The sequence below is a fragment of the Gnatocerus cornutus genome, chromosome 7 (assembly GCF_029298725.1).
Source record: "Gnatocerus cornutus isolate USDA-ARS CGAHR chromosome 7, icGnaCorn1.1, whole genome shotgun sequence".
Taxonomy (NCBI): domain Eukaryota; kingdom Metazoa; phylum Arthropoda; class Insecta; order Coleoptera; family Tenebrionidae; genus Gnatocerus; species Gnatocerus cornutus.
In genome coordinates, this window is record NC_142239.1 from 10,779,014 (window position 1) to 10,803,303 (window position 24,290).

A 24,290-nucleotide genomic window follows, 5' to 3' on the forward strand; every position below is an offset into this window, starting at 1 on the left:
CATCATGTCGAGTTTTAATGCGGCGATCGTTATCAAACTCGGGCCGTAAAAAGTAATGGACGCTCTTAATTTAATGACGCAGAACAGAGCACCGAATTTGCCTGATCCTGTCACACGAAAAAAAAGCATTTGCAGCCTCAAGCAGTGAACCATCTGGCCTGCATCTCAATTAACTCCAATTGACAGTACGAAAAAAGAAGATCCGCTTCTAAATATAAAACTCAAGCCATAATTCTCGAATTTAATGCCGTATTAAATTGCAAATAGCCGCAATATTTACTAGATCGTTATTTATAGCACAAGTTCGATCACTCGACTTTTTCTCCAAGCTGGAGGTGTGGATCTACCGGCGCTTTCTCCTGGGATTTACACAGTCTGACATTCTAGAATGTCATTAAACCGCCCGTTGCAGGAATATAATAGTCCGCCACTGAAATATTAATAACCGCGCGCCGACATTTCAGCTGTTGCTTCCGACGCGCTCTCACAGATGGCGCTTCAAAGTCTGAAACTCGCAAATTTCAGGAAGATTTTCTGAAACGCGACCAACGCTAAATGCCAAAGACGGGCGGTTATTGTCTCCAAGCGTCACGTGGTCGATGATAATGACGTTTTAATGTGGAAATGAAAGCGTCGGGACGCGTCCATTTCCAAATTTAGACACGTCGGTGCTAGGAATTGGTCGGGAATCTTCGGCGCGATCATGCAATGTGAATCATTGCGCCAAATGTCAGTTTTTATGCGAAATGCTGCTATTTTGAGACTTTAGTTTTAGAGACTTTGTTGGCATTGGCATAATTTAGGTGAGTTTTTTGTGCTGTTTTAATTACTGAGTGTTGGAGTGCTTGGATCACTGATTTTGGGGTTTTCGGAAAAAAACGGAATTTAAGCAGCGAGGGTTCTAGAATAGTTCGGCTTTAAACGAAGTTCTTGATTTTGAGTGAATTGGATTCAAAAGTTTGGCCTGAGAATCAAAAATCCACTTTCAAGATGGCGGTCCAGGGACTACTTAAATTACTTCGTCTTAATTAACCAGCTTAGGATTGCTATTTTATCGCCATTTTGTAATGGCTATCCATCACCATCGGCGTAAACGTCAGAAGCTTTCGGCGTAAACCAAAAATAACAAATCGCCTCTAGTTATTTCAAGGAGGTCGAAGTTTTGAGCGCCACTTCCGGATCTAAATGACTGTCGTTTTTGTTTTGTGATTTCCAATTTTTAATTGTCGTTTCATATTTTATTTAAATTAAAGTCCGTCTAATTTCGGCCGACTTTCACAGACGTTGCGTCAAGCCTCTTACGCATCTTTCTGGTTCTCTGGAATTCCACTCTTTTACATAATCTTTTGTTGGTCATCATCAACACCAAAGAAGTTTACTTTCATTTTTACCACGACAATAAATTAAAGGTTCATGGATGAATGCGGTGAAGTTTTCGGTACTTTTTATTGTTAACATTGAATTGTTTTTTGACTTGGTACATCTATAAGAATAACACCCAGACCGTCAACCTCAGATTCTCTATTGTTTTGGGATATAACACCCACAGAAACTATCTTCGTCCTGTCACTCCGAACCAAACCCACGTCCGAACGCAACTAATTCTTTATAATTTATCGCATTTATTTAAAATTCGAAACTCTTGTAAGTTAAGTGGTGACTTATTGCGAAAATATGATCTAGAACTATTGACCGATTGCATTGCGCCCAAGGCAGAAATTCACATTCACTTCACGCATATTGTGTTGAAACGGCATTTTTTAAATTGGATGAGGGATAAACTGGCACTTCACTGCATTCTGTGCTGAATGGAGCTCTTTAATTATGTTGATTTTTTTGGTGGCTTTGCCAGATTGAAATTAATTCACTCTAATAAAAGTACTTGGAGTTGGTATTTTTAGTTTTACTTTGGACGAATTTAGATGCGACGAGCCAAAACTTTACAGTATTTTCCATTCGGATTTGTAATTTTCGTGGTTTTGATGGTAGGGCAATGAAATTTGGGGAGATTACTAGTTTTGATCTGTTAAGTGTCTGTTTTAAATTTCAAATTTTTTGAATGACAGGGACGGGTTTTAAAAGTTTTTATTTTCAAGGCGAGGCAAAAATTTTCAATATTTTCCATGCGGACCTGTAATTTTCGTAGTTTTGATGGTAGGGCAATGAAATTTGGGGAGATTACTATCTTTGATCTGCTGAATGCCTGTTTCAAATCACAAATTTTTCGAACAGGGATGGATTTTAGAAATTTTCGTTTTCAAGACGGGTCAAAAATTTTCGATATTTTCTATTCGGGCCTGTAACTTCAGTAGTTTTGACACTAGCGGAATGAAATTTTGAGAAGTTACTATCACTAACATTTTAACTATCTGCACCAAATTTCAAATTTTTTGAGCAACAGGGACGGATTTTAAAAATTTTCATTTTGAAGACGAGAAAAATTTTTCAATATTTTCCATTCGGACCTGAAATTTTCGTAGTTTTGATACTAGGGCAATAAAATTTATGGAGATTACTATCTTTGGTCTGTTGAGTGCCTGTTCCAAATCTTACATTTTTTGAACAGCAGGGACGGATTTTAGAAATTTTCGTTTTTAAGACGAGCCATAAATTTTTAATATTTTCCATTCGAACCTGTAATTTTCATATTTTTAATGCCAAGCCAATGAAATGCGAAGAAATTACTAGTTATAACTAGTTCATTTTTAAAGTGAGCCAAAAATTTTCAATATTTTTTATTCGGACTTGTAATTTTCATAATTTTGATGCCAAGGCAATAAAATTTAAAGAAATAACTATTTATGTTTTATTCATTTTCTGTTTAAACGGAACTGATTTCCATTTTCAAGACGAGCTAAAAACTTAAATTTAATTTTTTTTTAAATCCGGACCTGTAACTTTAGTATTTTTGATGCTACGACAATGAAATTTCCAGAGAATACTATTTCTAACTTGCTGACTATCTGGACTAAATCTCAATTTTTTTGTACAATAGGGATGGATTTAAGAAATTTTCAATTTTAAGACGGGCTAAAAATTTCCAATATTTTTGATACTAGAGCAATGAAATTTCGGAAGATGACTACTTTTGATCTGTTGATCGAATTTTTTGAATAACAAGGACGGATTTTAGAAATTTTCGTTTTCAAGTCGAGCCAAAAATGTTCAATATTTTCAATTCGGACCTGTAATTTTCGTAGTTTTGCTACTAGGGGAATGAAATTTGGAGAGATTACTATTTATGACTTGCTAATTATTTGTTCCAAATCCCAAATTTTTTGAGCAACAGAGATCAATTTTAGAAATTTTTCGGACATAAGTTTTAATCAGCTTCAACAAATAAATAAGACACGCAGCCAATGAACAAAAGGTTTCTATCCAATTGGCTTTTCGAGAGCATTTTTTGTTATAAAAACCACACTAATAAAGATTTCTTTTTTGAATTTCAATCCCACTACAACCACATTCGCCATTTTATTACAAACTCCAAACTAAATTTTCCAAAAATTCCTCTCGTTATAAACGCGCGTTTATCCAATTATTCATTGCTCCTCTATGACCATATATCTCCAAAGAGGTCAGCCAGAATTAAAATAAATAGAAAACCATTGAAATAAATGTTTAGATGTTTGGGAACGAGGTTTTGTTTAGGATCAAACATACAAATTTATAAAAGTTTACAGTTGTTCCATGTAAAGTTGCCAAATCGTAAAATGCGCATATAAATTTGAAGGTAGAGGAAACTCTTTCTTAAGGTCACGCCACGTTTAATTAATTGTGACTTTCTGGCGATGGAGTTTGTTGTTGAGAGATTTCCCAAAATTTTGTTTGGTTTATTTCGGTTTCTCCGAGCTATGAACAAATTCTTTTCATGTCTTCAACTTCACCACCTTGAAGCAACAAACGTAAATAGATTATGAACTCTGAAGTTATAAACTTTCTTTTTGAAAAAATGACAGAACCAGCGGCGTACCCTCATTAAGACACCCACAAATCCATAAATAATAAGTCCAGGGTCGACTCGTTCGTTATCCAGGAAGTGTCATAAAACCATCGAACTTATCGATGCGAATTTTATAGCCGAGTTGACAATAACGACAGTAAATTGTCTAGACTTTGTGTTCGTTGTGGGCTTGTCGACTTTAACCCACTTTAATGAAAAATGGGGCATCCCTGGCTAAATTGAGCTGATGAGTTTAACCATCAACGTTCTATTTTGACGCGTTTTGCTTAAAATAATCGCTTATTGGTAATTATTCTGCGCTAAATTTAAACGATGCTGCAATTATATTGAAAAAGTCTTGTGCTCTATAAATTCGCCGAGCAATTCAAAAGTGTTTTTCCGCAAATTTCCATTTAGTCCAGGCAAAATAGACACCAAAATTTCAAAAAATAATTCCCATAAGGCTGTTTTTTGTGTGAACGTTCATTTTATTGTTCCAAACAAAATGTCAAAAGAGAGATGACTACTTATGAATAATTTATTGTTTATTTCAAATTTCAAATTTTTTCGAGCAACAGGGACGGATTTGAAAAATTTTCATTTTCAAGACGAGCCAAAATTTTTCAATATTTTCTATTCGGATCTGTAATTTTTGTAATTTTGATGGCAGGACAATGAAATTTGGAGAGATTACTAATTATAACTAGTTTATTTTCTGTTCTAAAGTTCCAAATCTTTGAGCAACAGGGACGGATTTTAAAAATTTTCATTTTCAAGATGAGCCAAAATTTTTCAATATTTTCTATTCGAACCTGTAGTTTTTGCAATTTTGGGGGCAGGACAATGAAATTTGGAAAAATTACTATCTATGACTAGTTTATTGTCTGTTCCAAAGTTCAATTTTTTTAAGCAACAGGGACGGATTTTAGAAATTTTCATTTTCAAGATGAGTCAAAAATTTTCAATATTTTCTATTCGGACCTGTAATTTTTGCAATTTTGATGGCAGAACAATGAAATTTGGAGAGATTACTAATTATAACTAGTTTATTGTCTGTTCTAAAGTTAAATTTTTTTGAGCAACAGGGACGGATTTTAGAAGTTTTCATTTTCAAGACGAACCAAAATTTTTCAATATTTTCTATTCGGATCTGTAATTTTTGTAATTTTGATGGCAGGACAATGAAATTTGGAGAGATTACTAATTATAACTAGTTTATTTTCTGTTCTAAAGTTCCAAATCTTTGAGCAACAGGGACGGATTTTAAAAATTTTCATTTTCAAGATAAGCCAAAATTTTTCAATATTTTCTATTCGGGCCTGTAGTTTTTGCAATTTTGGGGGCAGGACAATGAAATTTGGAAAAATTACTAGTTATGACTAGTTTATCGTCTGTTCCAAAATTCAATTTTTTTAAGCAACAGGGACGGATTTTAGAAATTTTCATTTTCAAGATGAGCCAAAATTTTTCAATATTTTCTATTCGGACCTGTAGTTTTTGCAATTTTGGGGGCAGGACAATGAAATCTGGAGAGATTTATTACTACATAGTTTATTGTGTATTTCAAATTTCATAATTTTTTGAGCAACAGGGACGGATTTTAAAAATTTTCATTTTCAAGACGAGCCAAAATTTATATATATTTTTTATTCGGGTCTGTAATTTTTGCATTTTTGACGGCAGGACAATGAAATCTGGAGAGATTTATGACTAGTTTATTGTGTATTTCAAATTTCATAATTTTTTGAGCAACAGGGACGGATTTTAAAAATTTTCATTTTCAAGACGAATCAAAATTTTTCAATATTTTCTATTCGGACCTGTAATTTTTGCAATTTTGATAGCAGGACAATGAAATTTTGAGAAATTACTATTTATGACTAGTTTATTATCTGTTCCAAATTTCAAATTTTTTGAGCAACAGGGACGCATTTTAGAAATTTTCATTTTCAAGACGAACCAAAATTTTTCAATATTTTCTATTCGGACCTGTAATTTTTGTAGTTTTGATGGCGAGGCAATGACATTTAGAGAGATTACTAATTAAGACTAGATTATTGTCTGTTCCAAAGTTCAAATTTTTTGAGCAACAGGGAAGGATTTTAAAAATTTTCATTTTCAAGACGAGTCAAAATTTTTCAATATTTTCTATTCGGATCTGTAATTTTTGCAATTTTGATGGTACGACAATGAAATTTAGAGAGAGTACTAATTGTGACTAGTTTATTGTCTGTTTCAAAGTTTAAATTTTTTGAGCAACAGGGACGGTTTTTAAAAATTTTCATTTTCAAGACGAGTCAAAATTTTTCAATATTTTCTATTCGGATCTGTAATTTTTGCAATTTTGATGGTACGACAATGAAATTTAGAGAGAGTACTAATTATGACTAGTTTATTGTCTGTTTCAAGGTTTAACTTTTTTGAGCAACAGGGACGGATTTTAGAAATTTTCATTTTTAAGACGAGCCAAAATTTTTCAATATTTTCTATTCGGACCTGTAATCTTTGTCGTTTTGCTAGCAAGACAATGAAATTTGGAGAGATTACTACTTATGGCCTGTTTATTGTCTATTCTAAATTTCAAATTTTTTTTTTTTAGAAATTTTCATTTTTAAGACGAGCCAAAATTTTTCAATATTTTCTATTCGAACCTGTAATTTTTGCAATTTTGATGGCAGGACAATGAAATTTTGAGAAATTACTACCTATGACGAGTTTATTCTCTGTTTCAAATTTCAAATGTTTTGAGCAACAGGGACGCATTTTAGAAATTTTCATTTTCAAGACGAACCAAAATTTTTCAATATTTTCTATTCGGACCTGTAATTTTTGTAGTTTTGATGGCAAGGCAATGACATTTAGAGAGATTACTAATTGTGACTAGATTATTGTCTGTTCCAAAGTTCAAATTTTTTGAGCAACAGGGAAGGATTTTAAAAATTTTCATTTTCAAGACGAGTCAAAATGTTTCAATATTTTCTATTCGGATCTGTAATTTTTGCAATTTTGATGGTACGACAATGAAATTTAGAGAGAGTACTAATTATGACTAGTTTATTGTCTGTTTCAAGGTTTAAATTTTTTGAGCAACAGGGACGGATTTTAGAAATTTTCATTTCTAAGACGAGCCAAAATTTTTCAATATTTCCTATTCGGACCTGTAATTTTTGCAATTTTGATGGCAGGACAATGAAATTTTGAGAAATTACTACTTATGACTAGTTTATTCTCTGTTTCAAATTTCAAATGTTTTGAGCAACAGGGACGCATTTTAAAAATTTTCATTATCAAGACGAACCAAAATTTTTCAATTTTTCTATTCGGATATATGTAATTTTTGCAATTTTGAGTACAAAGCAAGCAGCCTTATTCAAATTATGCCGAGATCCACGTTTATTTTGCCTGAACCAATTCCCATCTCGCACTTTTCCTCGAACTTTCGCGTTTTTTCTCGACTTTCTTCGCTTCGTTTTGGTCAAAAAATGCGCGTCCCAATGAAAGTCGTATCGAAAACGAGATTTCTTTCGACATTGAATCCCCATATACGGCAAGTGTTTACCAGATGGACATCTCCAAGGCTTCTTGGAGCGGCACCAAACCTCACGTTTGGCAGTTGAGCCGTACCTTTGCGTGTGTCAGTGTTGTAAATTCCGTGCAGCGACGCGCGACAAATGCTCTAATTTTGGTAAACATTTGTGTGTACGTTTAATTCGTGCACGCCGTGCTCAAAATAACCCGCGAAGTGTAAGACTGAAAATTCATCCGCTTCCGACTGTTAAAGCCAACTCGGTCACGACGGCGACGGCGCTTCTCCAGACCACCAGACGGTGCAAAGTAGGTTTTTTAAGCGGTTTTGACTGGCGAAAGTGTGAGATTTTGCGATTTTGACAATGGTTCAGGTGAAATTGATTGGTTTTTTAACGGGTGCTTTGCTTCGCTTTGTGCTAATTACAAGATGTAGGTGAGGCGGACTAAATACAGGTTGCGACCTCGTTCATCGGTTTGATCTTGTCCGATATTTATAGTGGAGAGGATTTCTGATGCCAACACGTGTGGCGGCTTCATTTCTATGCCATTTACGTCAATTGTCTGCAAATTTAAGCTTTATGGTGTCGTTATTCATAAGAACGCGATAAGCACGACGGTTTTTGTTGCTAAATTTTCCATACAAAACGTGGACAATAATGAATTTCGCCCATAATTTTTTTTTTCTCAAAACATGGAGATATGCATAAAGGATTTTTGTAATTAGATTGCTAAAGACAACTCCATCTGATCAAAATAAATTGCAAAAAGTGACAAAATCGCGTTGCAAATAATATCACCCAAGGTCACAAATTTTAAAATTTACATCGTGTAATTCGTCCCTGTTTTAGGGTACAAAAGACTATCGTGTAAGTTCTGCCAATGTAATGTTCAAAATTCAGTTTGTTTCTTACCATTTTTAAAGAGTATTTGCATCTGAAGGAAATTTCACTTCACTTGGAAGACGCACTAATGAATACAGAGCAAATTTCATGTCAAAATGTCCGATGTCAAATTCTGGGGGACAATGATACCAACTTGGTTGTCTTAAAATCTCCGAAGATAATTTATCAAGATTTCAACTTTAAATATAGTTTGTACGCTGAGAGATTGAATGACAGAAAAGTCACTAAATCTACGCGATAAAAAGTGTACCAAACGCGCGAAATTTAAAATAACAAAATAACCCCAGTTACTGACAACCCTGTCAACCCATTTCGCGTAGGAATTTAGTGTTTTTAGCGTATTTTGTAGCATAATTTGCTACCAACCTATATGTCAACTGTCGAAATATCCCAATCTCTCACCGGATAAACTATAAAAAAATAGCTGTCAAAGTGGACATTTGCGATCCAAGCCAACTGTAGATTGGTGACTTTTCTGGCGCATCCACCATTTTTGACAGCCCAAAAATTGGTAAAAATTCAAAAAGCGACTTATTGCGCAATAAATAGGCGGAGATATAGTATATCCGGTGAGAGATTGGGAGATTTCGACAGTTGACATATAGGTTGGCAGCAAATTATGGTACAAAATACACTAAAAACACTATTCCTACGCGAAATGGGTTGACAGGGTTGTCAGTAACTGGGGTTATTTTATTATTTTATACCAACAGAATTCGAATTTCAAAGCTAACTTGCTAATAACAGCACATCAGTGTTTTTTAATTCTGCATAAAATGTTTTGTAGGCGGCAAATTTAAAATGCCACTCTGTGATTGGTCTAGCAGGGCGAATTCCACAATGAAGCAATGAACAATGGACCTTAAATGAAAAAATTATTGTCAAAATGGACAATTGCAATCTAAAATGACTGTAAATTGGTGACTTTTCCGGCGCATCCACCATTTTTGACAGCCCAAAATATTCCTAAAACTGCTAAAAGCGAACTGCGACTTACTACGCATCAATTCATTAAAAATATGCAGGGCTACCAACAGTATTCGAATTTTAAAGCTAACTTGGACGCTAATGACAGCACGTTAATATTTTTATCCGGCAGAGAACCTTTTGTAGGCGCCAAATTTAAAATGCGGTTCTGTGATTGGTTTAGCAGGACGCGTTACAATGATTTTCTCAACTGCAATTGCTGCGGAATGTCAAAATTGACGGGTAAAGCCTGATTTACACCCAAGAATTTTCAATTATTTTCATAGCAATGAACAATGAACTTTAAGTAAAAAAATAACTATCAAAATGGGCAATTGTAACTTAAACCGACGCAGTTTGGCGACTTTTTATCCGGCGCATCCACCATTTTTGACAGCCAAAAATTGATAAAAATCTAAAAACGACTTATTTCGCATTAGTTCATTAATGATAGGCAGGGATACCAACAGTATTCGAATCTCAAAGCTAATTTGAAACGCTAATGACAGCACATCAGTATTTTTGTCCTGCAGACAATTGTTTGTAGGCGCCAAATTTTAAAATGCGACTCTGTGATTGGTTTACCAGGGCGAATTACACAATGCTAAAGTTGACATTTTGTTGTGGAGCCATCTATTAATCAAAATTGACATAAAGCTTGATTTACACTCAAGAATTTTCGAAAATTTTCAAAGAAAAGTGGACTGGCAGCAACGTAAATAAAAAAATTAATCTCAAAGTGGATATTTGCAAGCTCATCCAACTTTCCTGCAGAGAATTTAATGGTTTACAAAACATTACACATCCGCAAAATTTGAAAGGGATAAATTAGATACCTGTAATGGATACATGCAAATTTTAATTAATAGATGGCGCCACCAGCAAATGTCAAGTTTATTAATAATCGTAAAATATAATAAAATGAATAACTTTAGAACAAATTACTCAAACTTTATTTGCTTGTTTGCAATACCCCGATTTTTATCCAGTAGTATTATTAATTGGAGGCAATGGAAAAACCTCGACAATACCAGCACATAAAGTAGCATTTTTCCATAAATACTGACAACACAAGGACAACGGAACTTGCTTCTTAAGTGCACAATCGGAATAATTACATCGAATTTTACCGCAATTAGCTTAATGGTGTCACATGCAACATTCAAATGAGATAGGTGTCGAGTTGTTACCTCTACCTCTTGTAAGAAATGAAATCTGCCTGCACCGTTAATGTTATTAGACCAAATGCACAAATTACAGTTTAGATAGTTGAAATGTCCGTCAGTTGTTTACCCTATATGTCATTCGAGCGCTGCAAATTGCCAATAACACTCACAAAAGTAATGATTCTAGTTGGAAGAATGCAGAACTGCAACAGTGTGAAAAAATTTACAATTTTCTGTATTATTCGTTGGCAACCAGCATGTCAGATGGTACAATTTCTCGTAAAACAACTCTGCATTTTTCAAATCTGCATTGTTTGCTCGCGTCGTATTTCATACGACGAACCTTGAATTCCAGACGATTGTTTTTCCGTCTTCACATCCCAGATTCTGTTCGGTTTCATTGTAGACCAACAAAGAATTTATGTGTGTCGTAACTTCTTCATGTAATGTCATAGAACTCGGTGACTAACCCGATTTTTTTCCAACAATACTGCAAAGCACCAACGGCATAAATCTGTCTAGCCAGCCGCATTTTAATACACCCACACAGTCTGGTTTAGGAACCTGAACAAGAATTCGAATATCTGCGGCGGAAAGGCGACGGTTTCATTAACACCAACGTGAAGTTATGTTTCTTAAGACATTCCAATGAGAACAATAAAACGGACTATGAAGGATTAATGTTTGCTAATCCTAAAATCTTCCGAAACGCGAATTTTTTCATCAATTCGGACCTCAGGAATAAGAATCTTGAAACAGATTTCCCGCTTCGGCCCTTCGTTCAATTTTAATCGATTTTTTTAATGTTGACTTCACGACTTGATTTTTTTGGTGTAAATAAATACAATAAACTTCTTTGTTTGTCAAAATGAACCTTAGGAAAAAGAATTTGAACTCTGATTCAACATCGACGACTTGGTAATCGTATTATTTAACATTTAATGTGTAAAATTGTATCTAAAAATAGGACAGGTCCTTGACGTATGTCGTAGCTTCGAGCACTTGTTGACATTTCACGCAAAGCCGGGAAATCAAATTTTGAGATATTTAATTTGCATTTTCTCGGAAAATCTCACAGATAGTGAGGAACAGAGACCAGCAATGGATGCAGAAATGCCGAATTATGCTCTGTGCAGAGTTTCGTGTCGATCTGAAAACTTTCGTGTTTTTCGCCAAAAAAAGTTCAAAGGGGTTAGTTAATTCATGGATTTTTGGCCATTTCGACAAAAATTAAAATTTTTTTGAAACCAACTTTTTCCATCAATTTGGATCTCAGGAGCAAGAATCTGGCGCCGCTTTTTCGATCCGACGCTCTGTTATTTTTTTATTAATTTTTTAAACTTTTATTTGACTTGAATTTTTTCGGTGAAAATAAACGCAGAAAAATACTTTTTTTATCAATTTGTACCTTAGGAAAAAGAATCTGAACTCTGATTTAACATTAACAACTTGGTTATTATTTTATTTAATATTTAAAATGAATGTGTCTAAAGACAGGACAGATCTCTTGACGTAAGTCTCCACTCGGCTATGTTGACAGCTTTGACTTTTTTCGGTCAAAATAAAAGCAGAAAAATTCTCTCCTTATCAATTTAGACCTCAAGAAAAAGAATCTGACGTTTGATTTGAGATTCAGATCTTGGTTGTCGTTTAATTAATATTTGTTTAAACGTTAGGTCTGAAGTTAGATCGCGCGTGGTCTTTGCCGTATGTCCTAGCTGTGGCCCTGGTTGACATTTTGCTCGATGCCGCGAAATCAAATTTCGAGATTTTCAATTTCAATTCTCTTAAAAAATCGCACAGATAGCGAGGAATAGAGACCAAAAATGAATGCAGAAATGCCAAATAATCCTCTGTGCAAAGTTTCGGGTTGATGTAAAAACTTTCGTGTTTTTCGCCAAAAAAAGTTCAAAGGGGTTAGTTCATGGATTTTTGGCGATTTTGGCAAATATTATTTTTTTTTTAAACCGACTTTTTCTATCAATTTGTACATCGGGAGCAAGAATCTGGCGTCGCTTTTTTGATCCGACGCTCCGTTAATTTTTTATCAATTTTTTAAACTTTTATTTGATATTACGATTTTCCGTCTAAATAAAAGCAGTAAAATACTCTTCTTATCAATTTGAACCTCAGGAGAACGAATTTGAACTCTGATTTGAGATTCAGGAGTTGGTTGTCGTAGAATTAATATTTATTTAAACTTTGGGGTGAAGTTAGGTCGCGCCTGGTCTCCGCCGTGTGTCCTAGCTTGGGACACACGTTGACATTTGACTCGCCGCGAAAAATTGAATTTTCGAGATTTTAAATTGAATTTTCTCGGAAAATCTCACAGATAACAAAGAACTGATACCAGAAATAGATTCAGGGGTACCAATTACTACCACGACTAAAGTTTCGTGTCGATCTGAAAACATTATTAGAAAAAGTCTCACACGACATAAAACTAATAAAATCGTTTATTTCTTAAAACATTCCAATAAGAACAATAAAACCGACACGAAGGATTAATGCTTATGGCCGTGACTATGCTTATGCCCATGCTTGTGGTCGTGGTGGCCGCTGTGCCCATGCTTATGTTGGTGGTTGTGCGAACTGATCCCATCGTGATGATGACTATGCTTACCATCTTCCTTATGATCATGCGAATGCTGATGGGAGTTCCCGTGATGATGATCATGGCCGTGACTACTATGATGTCCATGATCATGCGAATGATCCTGTTTATGCTCATGCTTATCACCATGCTGATGCCCATGACTATGCTCCGATTTATGATCATGCTTATGATCTCCATGATGAGAATGCTTGTGTTGATCTTCATGTTTATGTTGCCCCGTCTCTTGATGACTGTGATCATGCTGTCCCGCATGATCATGAGAATGCTTGCCTGCGTGATTGTGCCCATGCTTATGAGAGTGCGCGTGATCCTGTTTGTGTTTGTGAACATGTTCCTGTTTATGATTGTGCTCATGAATGTGACTGTGCTTGTGGTAATGAACTTCCTTCTTCTTCTTGGACGATTCGTACGATGGCTTCTCAAGAGAGTACTTCTCTTCCGCGTAGTCATCTTCATAGTGGTCATCTCTGTGGGCGATCTCTTCGTTGTAGTCTACCTTCTTCGTCGGTTGAGTGTGATAATGCGAAACCAGCGGATGCTGAAAGAAGTCCGCAGAGCCCTGTTGAACGAACTGGAAACTATCAAACGTCGGCTGCTCTTGCACATATTGAAAGTACCCAGGTTCTTCAGCTACAGTAACACCTCCAGCGAACTCTCTCAAGAGAATTGTTGCAAAAAGCGCCAACACCTGAAACAGAACTTTTGATAAAAACTCGACACTGTTATTTCTCTCACGTTGGCTCCCATGGTGCTAAATTTACGTCTTTAGCAGCGATCCAAGCTGAGAGTGAAGATTTCTTCCACCAGCGACTTTTTATAACTCGATCCCTCCAACGATTTCCATCGTTTTACGCACGAATTACCAAAATGCATGTGCATTCATTAACTATCCGGTGCTTAGCTCTTCGGTATCTTTCCTGCTTTTGTCTCAAGAACGCTCTTATTGTGGGTATTGATGAAGAACTTATTAACTTAATAAACGCTCGATTGTTATTAAAAATGCTCAGACGAGTGCGTACTTTAATTGTGAATAAATTTAATTAGTTCATCAATCATTTATCGATAAAATTTCCTTGTTACGTTTTCACCATAATTGCTCAGAGAGAAGAGAGCGTTTATGGAAATTAACGGGAAAAATCGATGCTCGAAGCAGTACTAAAATTCCTTCGTTTTTATTTTACCATCACCGATTGTTAATATAACGCTTATTTCCACCCAAAGTGGAGTTTTTATCGAAATATCATAAAATGGTGTCCTGGAGGCTTTAAAGTTGCGAGAGGTTGGAAGCCCTGGAAGTTTGACATTTTGGAAGTGTCAACACTCACGTTTCTTTAGATAAATAAGGACATGCTTTGACAGGGCTACCAACAGACTTCAGATTCCATAGCCCGCTTAGTAAACGTCGCTTTTTGTAAATTGATAAACTTGTAGCCAATTCTTAGACGGTTTTATTTATTTATGGTTAAAATTTTTATTTTTTAATTAATTTTGGAAATTTTAGGATGACCAGGTTGGCAACAAATTTAATTGTCAATTTGGGGTACAAAAGACCATCGTGTAAGTAATTTTCATGTTAAAATTAAAAGATGTCAAATTCTGGAGGGACAGTAACGCCAACTTTGTTATCTTAATCGACTGTCATTTTCGCATAGAGTCGCTTTGGGTTCTAGAATTTTGAGCAATTTTTTGAACTCTCAAAAATGGTGGATGTGCTGGAAAAAATCACCAAACTACAGTCGATTTGATTTAGGTTGCGTTGCAATTGTCCATTTTGACAATTATTTTATTTATTTAAGGTTCCTTGTTCATTGCTCATTGCTGTCAGTTCACTCTCGTATAAAATTTTCAAACATTTTTAGGTTTAAATCAGGCTTTACACGTCAATTTTGATAGTTCTGGTTTGACTTTCCGCAGCTACTGCGGTTTAGAAAATCATTGTAAGTCGCCATACTAAACCAATCATAGAGTCGCATTTTAAATTTGGCGCCTGCAAAACATTTTCTGCAGAATAAAAAAAACACTGAAGTGCTGTGATTAGAGTTTACATTGCCGGAACTTACACGATCGTCTTTTGTACCCCAAAACCCGACTCACACAACACCACCATTGCAACATTTGCAACAGGAACATAAATAGAATTTGTAACCTAAATCAACTATAGTTAATCAATAATAAAACTTTTTTACTTGACTAGGAATATATAATTTGACTTTCTATGGGCCACTAGCCAATTAAACTCTCTGTTTTTCGCCTTCGCATCTTTCTTCGCCAAGACATATTTTAACCAGAAAATGGGATTGAATTGCAAGATCCACTCATTAGTTAAAATCAAACTTTATTCAGGATAAAACAAAACAGACGATAAAATCCAAAAACAAAAACATTATCAATGCTTGTGGTGCCCATGCTTATGCGAGTGTTTATGCCCATGATGATGCTTCCCCTCATGCTTATGCGAGTGCTGATGCTTGTGCGACCCTTTATGATGATGCTGATGCTTGTGACTCCCATGATGACTATGATCATGGTGATGATCATGCTTATGATCCTGATGATGCTGATGTTTATGATCGCCATGATGCGAATGCTTGTGTCCATGATGATGACTGTGCTTATGTTCCCCATGATGACTATGATCATGCTTGTGGTCTCCATGATGACTGTGTTGATGCGCCCCATTATGCTTGTGCTCATGATTCCCGTTATGACTGTGCACGTGTTTCCCTTGATGTTGGTGCTTATGTTGGCCAACATGCTTATGATTGTGTTGTCCCTGGTGTTGGTGTTTGTGTCCATGTTGATGCTGGTGCTGCCCTTGGTGTTTATGAACGTGTTCTTGTTTGTGGTTGTGCTTGTGGACGTGTTTGTGTTGGTGGTAATGGACTTCGGCGTGTTCTTCATCGTGGCCGTGGTCGTGGGAAAAGCCTTCGACATCGTAAGGTTCTACTTCTTTGTGGTAACTCTTCGTGTTGATAGTTTCGAGCTGATGAGGACCTTCTACATTAAAACTATTCGAGGTTTTATAGTGGGTGTACCCTTGAAGATCCCCCAGGAATTGTTCTTTGTTTTCGAACTCATCGTCTTTGGTCTCTGTGGAGTATTCTGCCTCGTACTGGTAAGGCGGAGGTGCGAAAATCCCATAACTAGGTCTAAAACCAGAGTATTGAAACGTCTTCGTAATTGGTAGATAATTAGTTGATGTTGCTATCGATCTTTGGTCTGCTGGAGGCGACGCGCTGTGTACTTCCGGTGCCACTGCCATGCTTCTCGCTACATAAGCTAAACCGACTGGTTCATCTCCTGACAAACTCTTAGCTTCTATAGCTGCAAGACTTAACAAGAACACACTCGCTATCACCTGAAAGAAAGACATTAATTAACGTGTTAACACGAAGAAGTATTCTCACCAAAGCTCCCATGTTGCCTGTCTTAGAGATAAGCAAACCAAGCTGAGAATGGTCGTTGCAGCGCCCATCAAAGTATTTATAGGGAAAGAAAAAAACAGATTTTACGCACGAATTATTCACGTTAACACGCCACGAAGAAGTAATCTTCAGTTGTTAATTACACGCACTAGTGTGTATTGATAAGATCAACGATTAATGAAAGCGTTGATTTCTAATTAATTGAGGAAGAAGAGTTATTGTTATTTTTTTTGCAGGCAGCAGTCGAGGCTCCCTGGAGGCCCTGGTTTAGAAGGTTTTGGAGAAAAACACGCGCCGTCGAAAGGACCTCAGTGTGCTAAACTCGATTCAGAGGTAAGGAGTTCGTTGGTTAAACCTCAAGCAATCTTCTTCGAGCTGTTGGTCAATTAAACCAGTTACTTAAGCTGTTAGGATGTTTGATATGCTTCATAGATCTGCACGTCATTAACTCTCTTAATTAACATTGAACTCTTGCAGATACAAACAAAGATGGACCCTCCGCCATGCGTCCAAAACGCCATGATGAAACAAGACAAAAAGCCCTTTACTTACACCCCCGGAGGCATCGATCTCTCCGAAATCAAATCTCCCCGAATGGCCCGAAGAATAGAACGCAACGCTAATTACACCGGTGCTCCTGAAGCCCCCAGACCGGTCCCCCAACAACCATCTGGACCTTTGCCCCCATCAGCTTTAGCGGCGATGCAACCCCAAATGCACGTCCAGGTGTTTCCCACTGGTCCGCCGCCACCTCCACCGGGACCAAGAACCGGTCCTCCACCCCCTCCACCACCGCCTCCTGCTAACATCCCGCCACCACCACCTCCACCAAGTCAACCTTTGCCAACGCAGAAAGTGGTCACGTCGGAGAATCAAGTTTTGGAAAGACCGGATATGACGAAGATTATTCCTGATAATCCGATGGCGATTTTGAGGAAGACTGGGGGGCCATCACCGAGGAGTACCTTCATGGATGAGATTTATGGGGGGAAGAGTCTGAAGACGCCGCCGGTGCAGCAGAAGACGCCGGTTTCTCCACAAGGGCCGAGGTGGCCGCAGCAGAATCAGCAACAGTGGGCGCCGGTGCAACAAGCGTGGACGCCTTCTCCACAGCAGCAGTGGGCGCCTCCACCTCCGCAACAACAGTGGTCTCCGCCGACTCAACAAGAACCTCCAAGATATCAGCCTAAGATCATCGAAAGGAGCGAGCAGCAATCACCAGAGCCGCAGAGGTACCAACCGAAAGTTATCGAGAGGGTTCCTAGTCAAGAGGAGCAAGTTAAGACGAGTACTGCTCATTTGGGGTCGCTTTACATCCCCCCAATCAACCATCAAGTGGGGGTGACGAGTCCTCCGCCTCCTCCAAAACGAGATCCGCAATCTCCGCAAGTCCAGTCTCCAGGGACTCCCACTCTGAAAGAAGCACCAAGACCGTGGCAGAAGCAACAGAAACAGTCAGAGGAACTTCCTCCGTGGGCTAAGAAAGAATCGGCAGCTTCACCTCCGGTTCAACAACAACAATCAGCCCCGAACGCTGTTTATGTTACTCAGCCATTGGTGTTTCAACACCCAGGACCGCCACCGACTCGCCAACAGCAACAGCCGAGAGTTGATGCTCAGGGAGCCGTTCTTATACCTGTACAGATCGAAAGAAGGACGCCTGCGAAGCCTACAACTCCTGTAACTCCTGGGAACGACAGGTAAGCGAAGACTTATTGGTTCGTGAGTTATTTTCACGTTGTAGATCTTTGAATCGCCAACAAAGTTGGGGGCCACCTCAATCAAACTCGTTCAAAGTTCTCCAGAAGATCACGCAAACTGAAGGTGAAGAAGAGGACGAGGATGCTCCAGTCATTGAACACGGACCGCGATATCCCCAGCAGTTTCAACAGAACGTTCCAGTGGATCAAATGAGGAAGTTGAAGTTGTCTGATGGTGATAGGGAATTAATGAATAGATTCAAGCAAGGTAAGTGCCAACACCGCTGAAGACACTGGTAATGATAGTGTTGTTAAAGAGGAGGAAGACCCGAGATATAGAGGCGGACTCATACCATCCCGAGTTTTTAGAATACTCGATGAAAGCGGTACTATAAAAACTTTTATAATTAGGTGTCGGGTTTCTGTCGCTTCTCTTCCTTTTAGTACACTGTCAATTAGGGATTAGGAAGACCACGCTTAACTTTTCATTAACGCTTAACTCTTTAGGTGTAGACGATGATACTTCCCTTCATAACGAAGTGGACCCTAGATATCGGGGTCCTGCTATCCCGTCAAAAGCTTTTAAACTTCTTCAATCAATGACTGATGGATCCACTGATACTCCTATGGGTGCCAATGGTACGAACTTTGCCGCTTGTGGGAGTTTTAACAGTTTTTCTTTTCGCTTATTCTAACCCGACTAGCTTCAGTGAATTTCGTTTTATCCTCTTCACATTGTTTTGTGCAGTTTCACGCGGACCCGCACCACCAGGAAACAGAACTCCTCAAGTTAGAAACATACCAATTCAAATAGAAAGTGAGTATCGTTGTATTACCAAAACTAGTTTGTTTACCAATCTTTTGGTGTAAAAGGAGATGATCAGCCGAAGAACTACGTCCATCCAAGCGAGCAGACTGTCCCAGAGCCTAAAAAGTACACAGGAAGTGCCATCCCGAGCAGGTCCTTCAAGATTTTACAGGCAATGACTGCGCCTGACAATTGTGGTAAGTCTCTGACCTCCAAAAGCCGGCAAAATTTACGGGAAGAGAAAGTTCGAACTACAGAGGAAGACTGAGCGCATGGTACTCATTCTTAGTTCAACTAACTATCTTGATCATTCCTCATCGGGGCGGCTGCAAGGAAGTTGCAACTCAAAACATTTTTTTTTTAGTTGGTTTAGGTTGCAAAGTCTCAAGGTCACAAATTTTTAAATTTTTATTGTGTGAGTTGGGTTTTGGGGTACAAAAGACGATCGGATGTACAAAACATTCTCTGCAGAATAAAAAACACTGATTTGCTGTCATTAGCGTTGCAAGTTAGCTTGCACAATAAGTTGCTTTTAGAATTTATAGCAATTTTTTGAGCTGGCAAAAATGGTGGATGCGCCGGAAAAAGTCACCAAACTACAGTCGATTTGGGTTGCAATTGTGCATTTTGACAGCTATTTTTTTATTTAAGGTTTATTATTTATTGCTCATTGCTGACAGTTTACTCTTCTATAAAAAATTTTCGAAAATTCTTGGGTGTAAATCAGGCTTTACACGTTAATTTTGACAGTTCTTGTTTAACATTCCGCAGCAACTGCGGTTTAGGTAGGTTTAGAAAATCATTGTAGGTAACCATGCTAAACCAATCACAATGCCGCATTTTAAATTTGGCGCCTACAAAATATTCTGCAGAATAAAAAAATCACTGATGTGTTGTCATTAGCGTTGCAAGTTAGCCTTGAAATTCGAATACTGTTGGTAGCTCTGCCTATTATTAATGAATTAATACGCAATAAGTCGCTTTTAGAATGTTTTGGTATATCAAAAATGATGGATGCGCCGGAAAAGTCATCAATCTAAAGTCGGTTTAGATTAAAAATATCCATTTTGACAACTATTTTTCTATTTGAAATTGGAATCTTGATGAATTAGCGTTGGAAATTTTGAGACGATAAGGTTGGCATAATTGTCCCCCAGAATTTGACATTTGCCATTCTGACATGAAATTTGCTGTGTATCGATTAAAGTTACCTAATTAATTAATGCGAGCCCTTAGAGATGGTCCAAATAAATAATAAAATTCGACTGCTGTTTAATAACGAGAAGAAACAAATTTAATTTTGACACATTACTACGACGATCGTCTTTTGTACCCTAAAACTAAAATTCACGGGACACCGCGATTGCAACATTTGCAACAGGAACGAATCACACGACAAAAATTTAAAAATTCGTGACCTTGGGTGGACATTCGCAACCTAAACCAACTCAAATTAGATGAAGACCTTGCTTTGTGTGGCTAACTTCACTAGCAACTGCTCCCCAATGAAATTCTAAAGATCTCTGATAAATAAATGATTTTTTGAAGCCTACCCCAAATTTTTGCGGACAGTCGAATTTGAACAAGAAAATTTTGTTGTAGCCAATGCCAATGAAGTTAACGAAAACTACGACCCCTCCTCGTATCCCCAGTGGGGTTACGACCCCAACTACCCTCCCCCTTATCCCCCATACTGGCCCGACTATTACTATAACTATTATTACCCCCAAGAACAAAACGAAAGTAATGATAAGGACATTCGCCAAACCCCCGTGCCGTTTTGGGGGTATTATCCACCCCCGTCGCCATATCCGTACATGCAGCGACCCCTACGCACCCCCGATATTGAATCAGATAGTAGCACTGCAAGAAATACGCCTTTACCGTGGGGGTACTACCCGCCTTACTACCCCCCAACTCCAAACAAGGAGGAGGATTGGGGGAATTACCCAGAAAATACTGAAGACACGCAACAAAATTTCGCTCCGCCGCCCCCATCGCCGTACCAGTACCCCCCATATTGGGACCCGTACTACTACTATTATGGGTACCCCCCTGTTTACTCCCCTTATCCGTACTATGAAACAGAAACCGATGACGTAGCTGGATACTCCTCCACGGACGAAATGGCGTATTTTAGCCAAAAAATCAAACACGAAAGAGAAGAACCGGAGCGCGAAGACTCCAAAACGCCGAAAGTGTTAACAACACCCACTCTACCTCAAGAAGTAGACCAAGAAGACGATTCCTCCGACTCCGGTTCAGAGACTGAAGTCGAAACCGAAGAAGAATGCGCTCAACCAAACCGCACCTCAAACGGACTCCAAGCCATCCGATCAGTCAAAGACATCAGAGTTTACGACGAAGAACAGAACTCCGAGGAAGAGCAAAACGACGAAACCGAAGAGAATGATGACTCGGTGTCGTACAACGCTGAAGACGAGACGATTCCTCACCAACTGAGCGTCATCTACGAGGAGAGTGAAAGAAGCGACTCCAGGCGCGAGTGCAGCGTGCTCAGCGACTCCACCACCATCGCCGATAAAAGTGAGGATGAAGACGAAGAGAATTCGGTTGCCGTCAGCGTGAAACTACCTCTGAAGTTCAAGGTCGAGGTGACCGAAAATGAAGAAGTCACCACTGTAACAGTGGGCGAGAGCGAAATTAAAGTCGATGGTGAGGACACGTTTGCGTCCTTCACCATCTCAACTCCGGGGGAGAAAAACACCGAACCGGAAAACGAAGCTGTGATTAATGCTAGTGATGAAGAAGATGACGAAGATATTCCAGAAGCGAAGGACGAGGAAGAACAGGACTGGTGGGGAATTTTGAATAAAGACGACGATGTTCTTCCAGTTCGGCCGAAGAAGTACGAGCCGTTCAAAGCGGAAGAAGAAGCAACAGTGAAGAAAGAGAGTGAAGACGATGCGAGTTCTACTAGCTCTAGTGATAGTAGCTCGAGTAAGAGCTCGCAGAAGCAGGAAGATTCCGAGTCTTCCGAAGAAGAAAGTGAAGACGACAGTGATGACGAGAAAGAGAACGATGTTAATAATAACACTCAGGAGGAGAAAGAGCCGTTGTCCATCAAAGAGCGCATCCAGGCGCTTAAAGATAGTATTAACAACAAACGCGAAGCTTTGAAGGAATGCGAGCCGAAACCCAAAGTGTCGCGGAGTAAAACCACGTCGACGAAGAGCAGTGTTAAATCTTTCGAAGAGTTTAGTGAGGAGGAAGGAGACTCAGGAGTCACTTCCGACATGAGTAGACACATCTCAGATAACGAGGAGTTCCCAGAGCTGAAGAAGATGACGCGGTATCAGCGCGCGGCCACCCACTCGCGACTCTTCAAGTTGTTGCAAGAAGTGTGTGAAGGGGAGGAAGACGAGCCAGAGGAGGAGCCGGTGGTTGAGAAGGAAGAGGCGGCGGCGCCGCCGCCGCGTCGCGACCAGTTAACCCTCCCTCTGAACACCGCCAGTGATGAAAGTTTCTCCTCCAGCGGCATAACATCTCCAGGTTCCCCAGTGACCGACAAACTCGTTTCGGAACTAGTGAAGAGCATCCTCAAGAAGAAGAAAGGTCACATGTTCCGGAACGTCCCTCGGGAGAAGCTGCAAGCCGCCGCGCGAAGAATCCTCATGGAAGAGTACGATGATCTTTCCACTCCTGATAGTAGTTTCTTGTCGCCGATGCGGAGCACGGAGAGTTCGACGCCCGCACAGACTCCGCAAGAGTTTTACAATGATTACAAGCAATATTACGATTCTTGGAGCGACGCTTTGTACAACGAGAATTACGACATTTTGCCGTCGAAGGCTTTCAAACTGTTACAAGAACATTCCGGTGGTAATAAACCTGGAGCGATAGCCGGGTTGTTGGCGAAATGTCCGAAAATCCTAAGTTCCAAAAACGTCCATCAAGAGCTGTTGAAGCTGATGGAAGAGTCCCGCGAATCTCCCGATAAATCCCTTGAACCCAGCGAGGTTACGAGTGCTTCTTGAGCGAAACGAGGAGGCGGATTTATCGAAATTGTTTTATTGACACGGACCCGGTTTTGCGATGAGGTAGCTAATTAATTGAATTGGTCTTATTTTTGCCTTTTTCTACTGTACCGTGTAGACTTTTATTTTGTAGCGTTTTCTTTTTTTTCTGACTGGTAGGCGCTAAACTGCATTGGTCCAGTAATCTATCAAGGAAATTATGATTGGGAAATTGCAGAGTAGATTCCTGGAAGGTCCAATGTTTAAATTCTTATCTCTATGGAGTAAACTCCACCTTAATAAAACGGTTTTATTTGCATTTGACTTAGTCACTATGCGTTGATCCCGAGCACCTGTTAGACCACTAAAAGTTTTAATCAATTAACACTCTGTGACCGAGGCTTGGTTAGATAAGATAGTGACTTCCAGTTTTACCCCCTTGTTATAATTTCATTAATAGAAAGGTGTAGTTTGCTTATAGAGATCCTTAACAAATTAATGGAGTTTGGACTAATTCAGCATTTTCATACATTTTGTGTCAGCATGTTTGGATTTGTGACGATTTTAATTCCATTAACCGGCTAAACCATAGTTACTCTGTTTCAAATGCAAATAAAATCCCAAATTTAATAAACCTCTGTCTGTAAACCCCCCAATTAAAATCACCTTCTTATGTTTTAGGTCCCGACCAATCAGATCTGTAAGGTCATGATGACAAAAGGATTCAGATTTCTCATCACAACGTCGTTGTCGAAATGAGCTTTTTTTGCTGTTTTTGCTTAGACTCATTTTCATCTGAGCGTAAGATTTGTTTCCCCGTTTCGGTTATTTTGAAAATTAATCAAATCTTGCAAGGATTGTTACGTTTTATCTCAAAACTACTTAAGCGTGCACTTTTTCTTGATGCTGTTGTATATAAAGTGTCTCTACGTTGTTGTATACTTAACTATGTATTATTTATGTAACATATTTTTAAATAAACATATTTAATTAAGTCTCTTTTGACATACTGATGACTGAGGGAATTTGCAATTTGCGACACTTTGTTTAAGTCTTTAGTAGGTCAACTTCCACTGCTTGGTTTGCAGTTTTTATTGCGATATTTAGTCGTGGAGTGGTCTTTGACTCAACAACTTCTTCAAAATGGTAAGCTTCTAAATTCTTAAATAGATTTTGAAAATAACTGAGAACTCACTGTACTTGAGCTAATTCTATTGGCAATTTTAACTCACGGTACGAAAAAGTTCTATTTGTGCTC

At 38.4% G+C, this 24,290-nt stretch overlaps 3 protein-coding genes across 4 annotated transcripts; 1 reads left to right on the forward strand and 2 right to left on the reverse strand.

Annotated features, from left to right (window-relative positions):
• The first annotated feature begins 692 nt into the window (after positions 1 to 692).
• LOC148170888 (uncharacterized) lies at positions 693 to 24,026 on the forward strand. 2 transcript variants are annotated; one of them, XM_088040629.1, is made up of 9 exons: positions 693 to 803; positions 16,784 to 16,880; positions 17,025 to 18,247; positions 18,292 to 18,515; positions 18,755 to 18,886; positions 18,996 to 19,064; positions 19,121 to 19,252; positions 20,658 to 23,116; positions 23,714 to 24,026. In XM_088040629.1, exons 3-8 carry the CDS (start codon positions 17,037 to 17,039, stop codon positions 23,051 to 23,053), a joined length of 4,164 nt encoding a protein of 1,387 aa, XP_087896755.1. In that variant the 5' UTR covers positions 693 to 803; positions 16,784 to 16,880; positions 17,025 to 17,036; the 3' UTR covers positions 23,054 to 23,116; positions 23,714 to 24,026. The 2 variants fall into 2 exon arrangements, with proteins under 2 accessions (XP_087896755.1, XP_087896756.1); XM_088040630.1 differs by having other exon boundaries at positions 18,313 to 18,515.
• LOC148170889 (uncharacterized) lies at positions 13,010 to 13,966 on the reverse strand. Its single transcript, XM_088042265.1, has 3 exons — positions 13,944 to 13,966; positions 13,858 to 13,873; positions 13,010 to 13,810 (listed from the first exon to the last, which is right to left on the reverse strand). Exons 1-3 carry the CDS (start codon positions 13,964 to 13,966, stop codon positions 13,010 to 13,012), a joined length of 840 nt encoding a protein of 279 aa, XP_087898391.1.
• LOC148170890 (uncharacterized) lies at positions 15,509 to 16,541 on the reverse strand. The gene is made up of 2 exons (XM_088042267.1): positions 16,530 to 16,541; positions 15,509 to 16,480 (listed from the first exon to the last, which is right to left on the reverse strand). Exons 1-2 carry the CDS (start codon positions 16,539 to 16,541, stop codon positions 15,509 to 15,511), a joined length of 984 nt encoding a protein of 327 aa, XP_087898393.1.
• Positions 24,027 to 24,290: the final 264 nt, after the last annotated feature.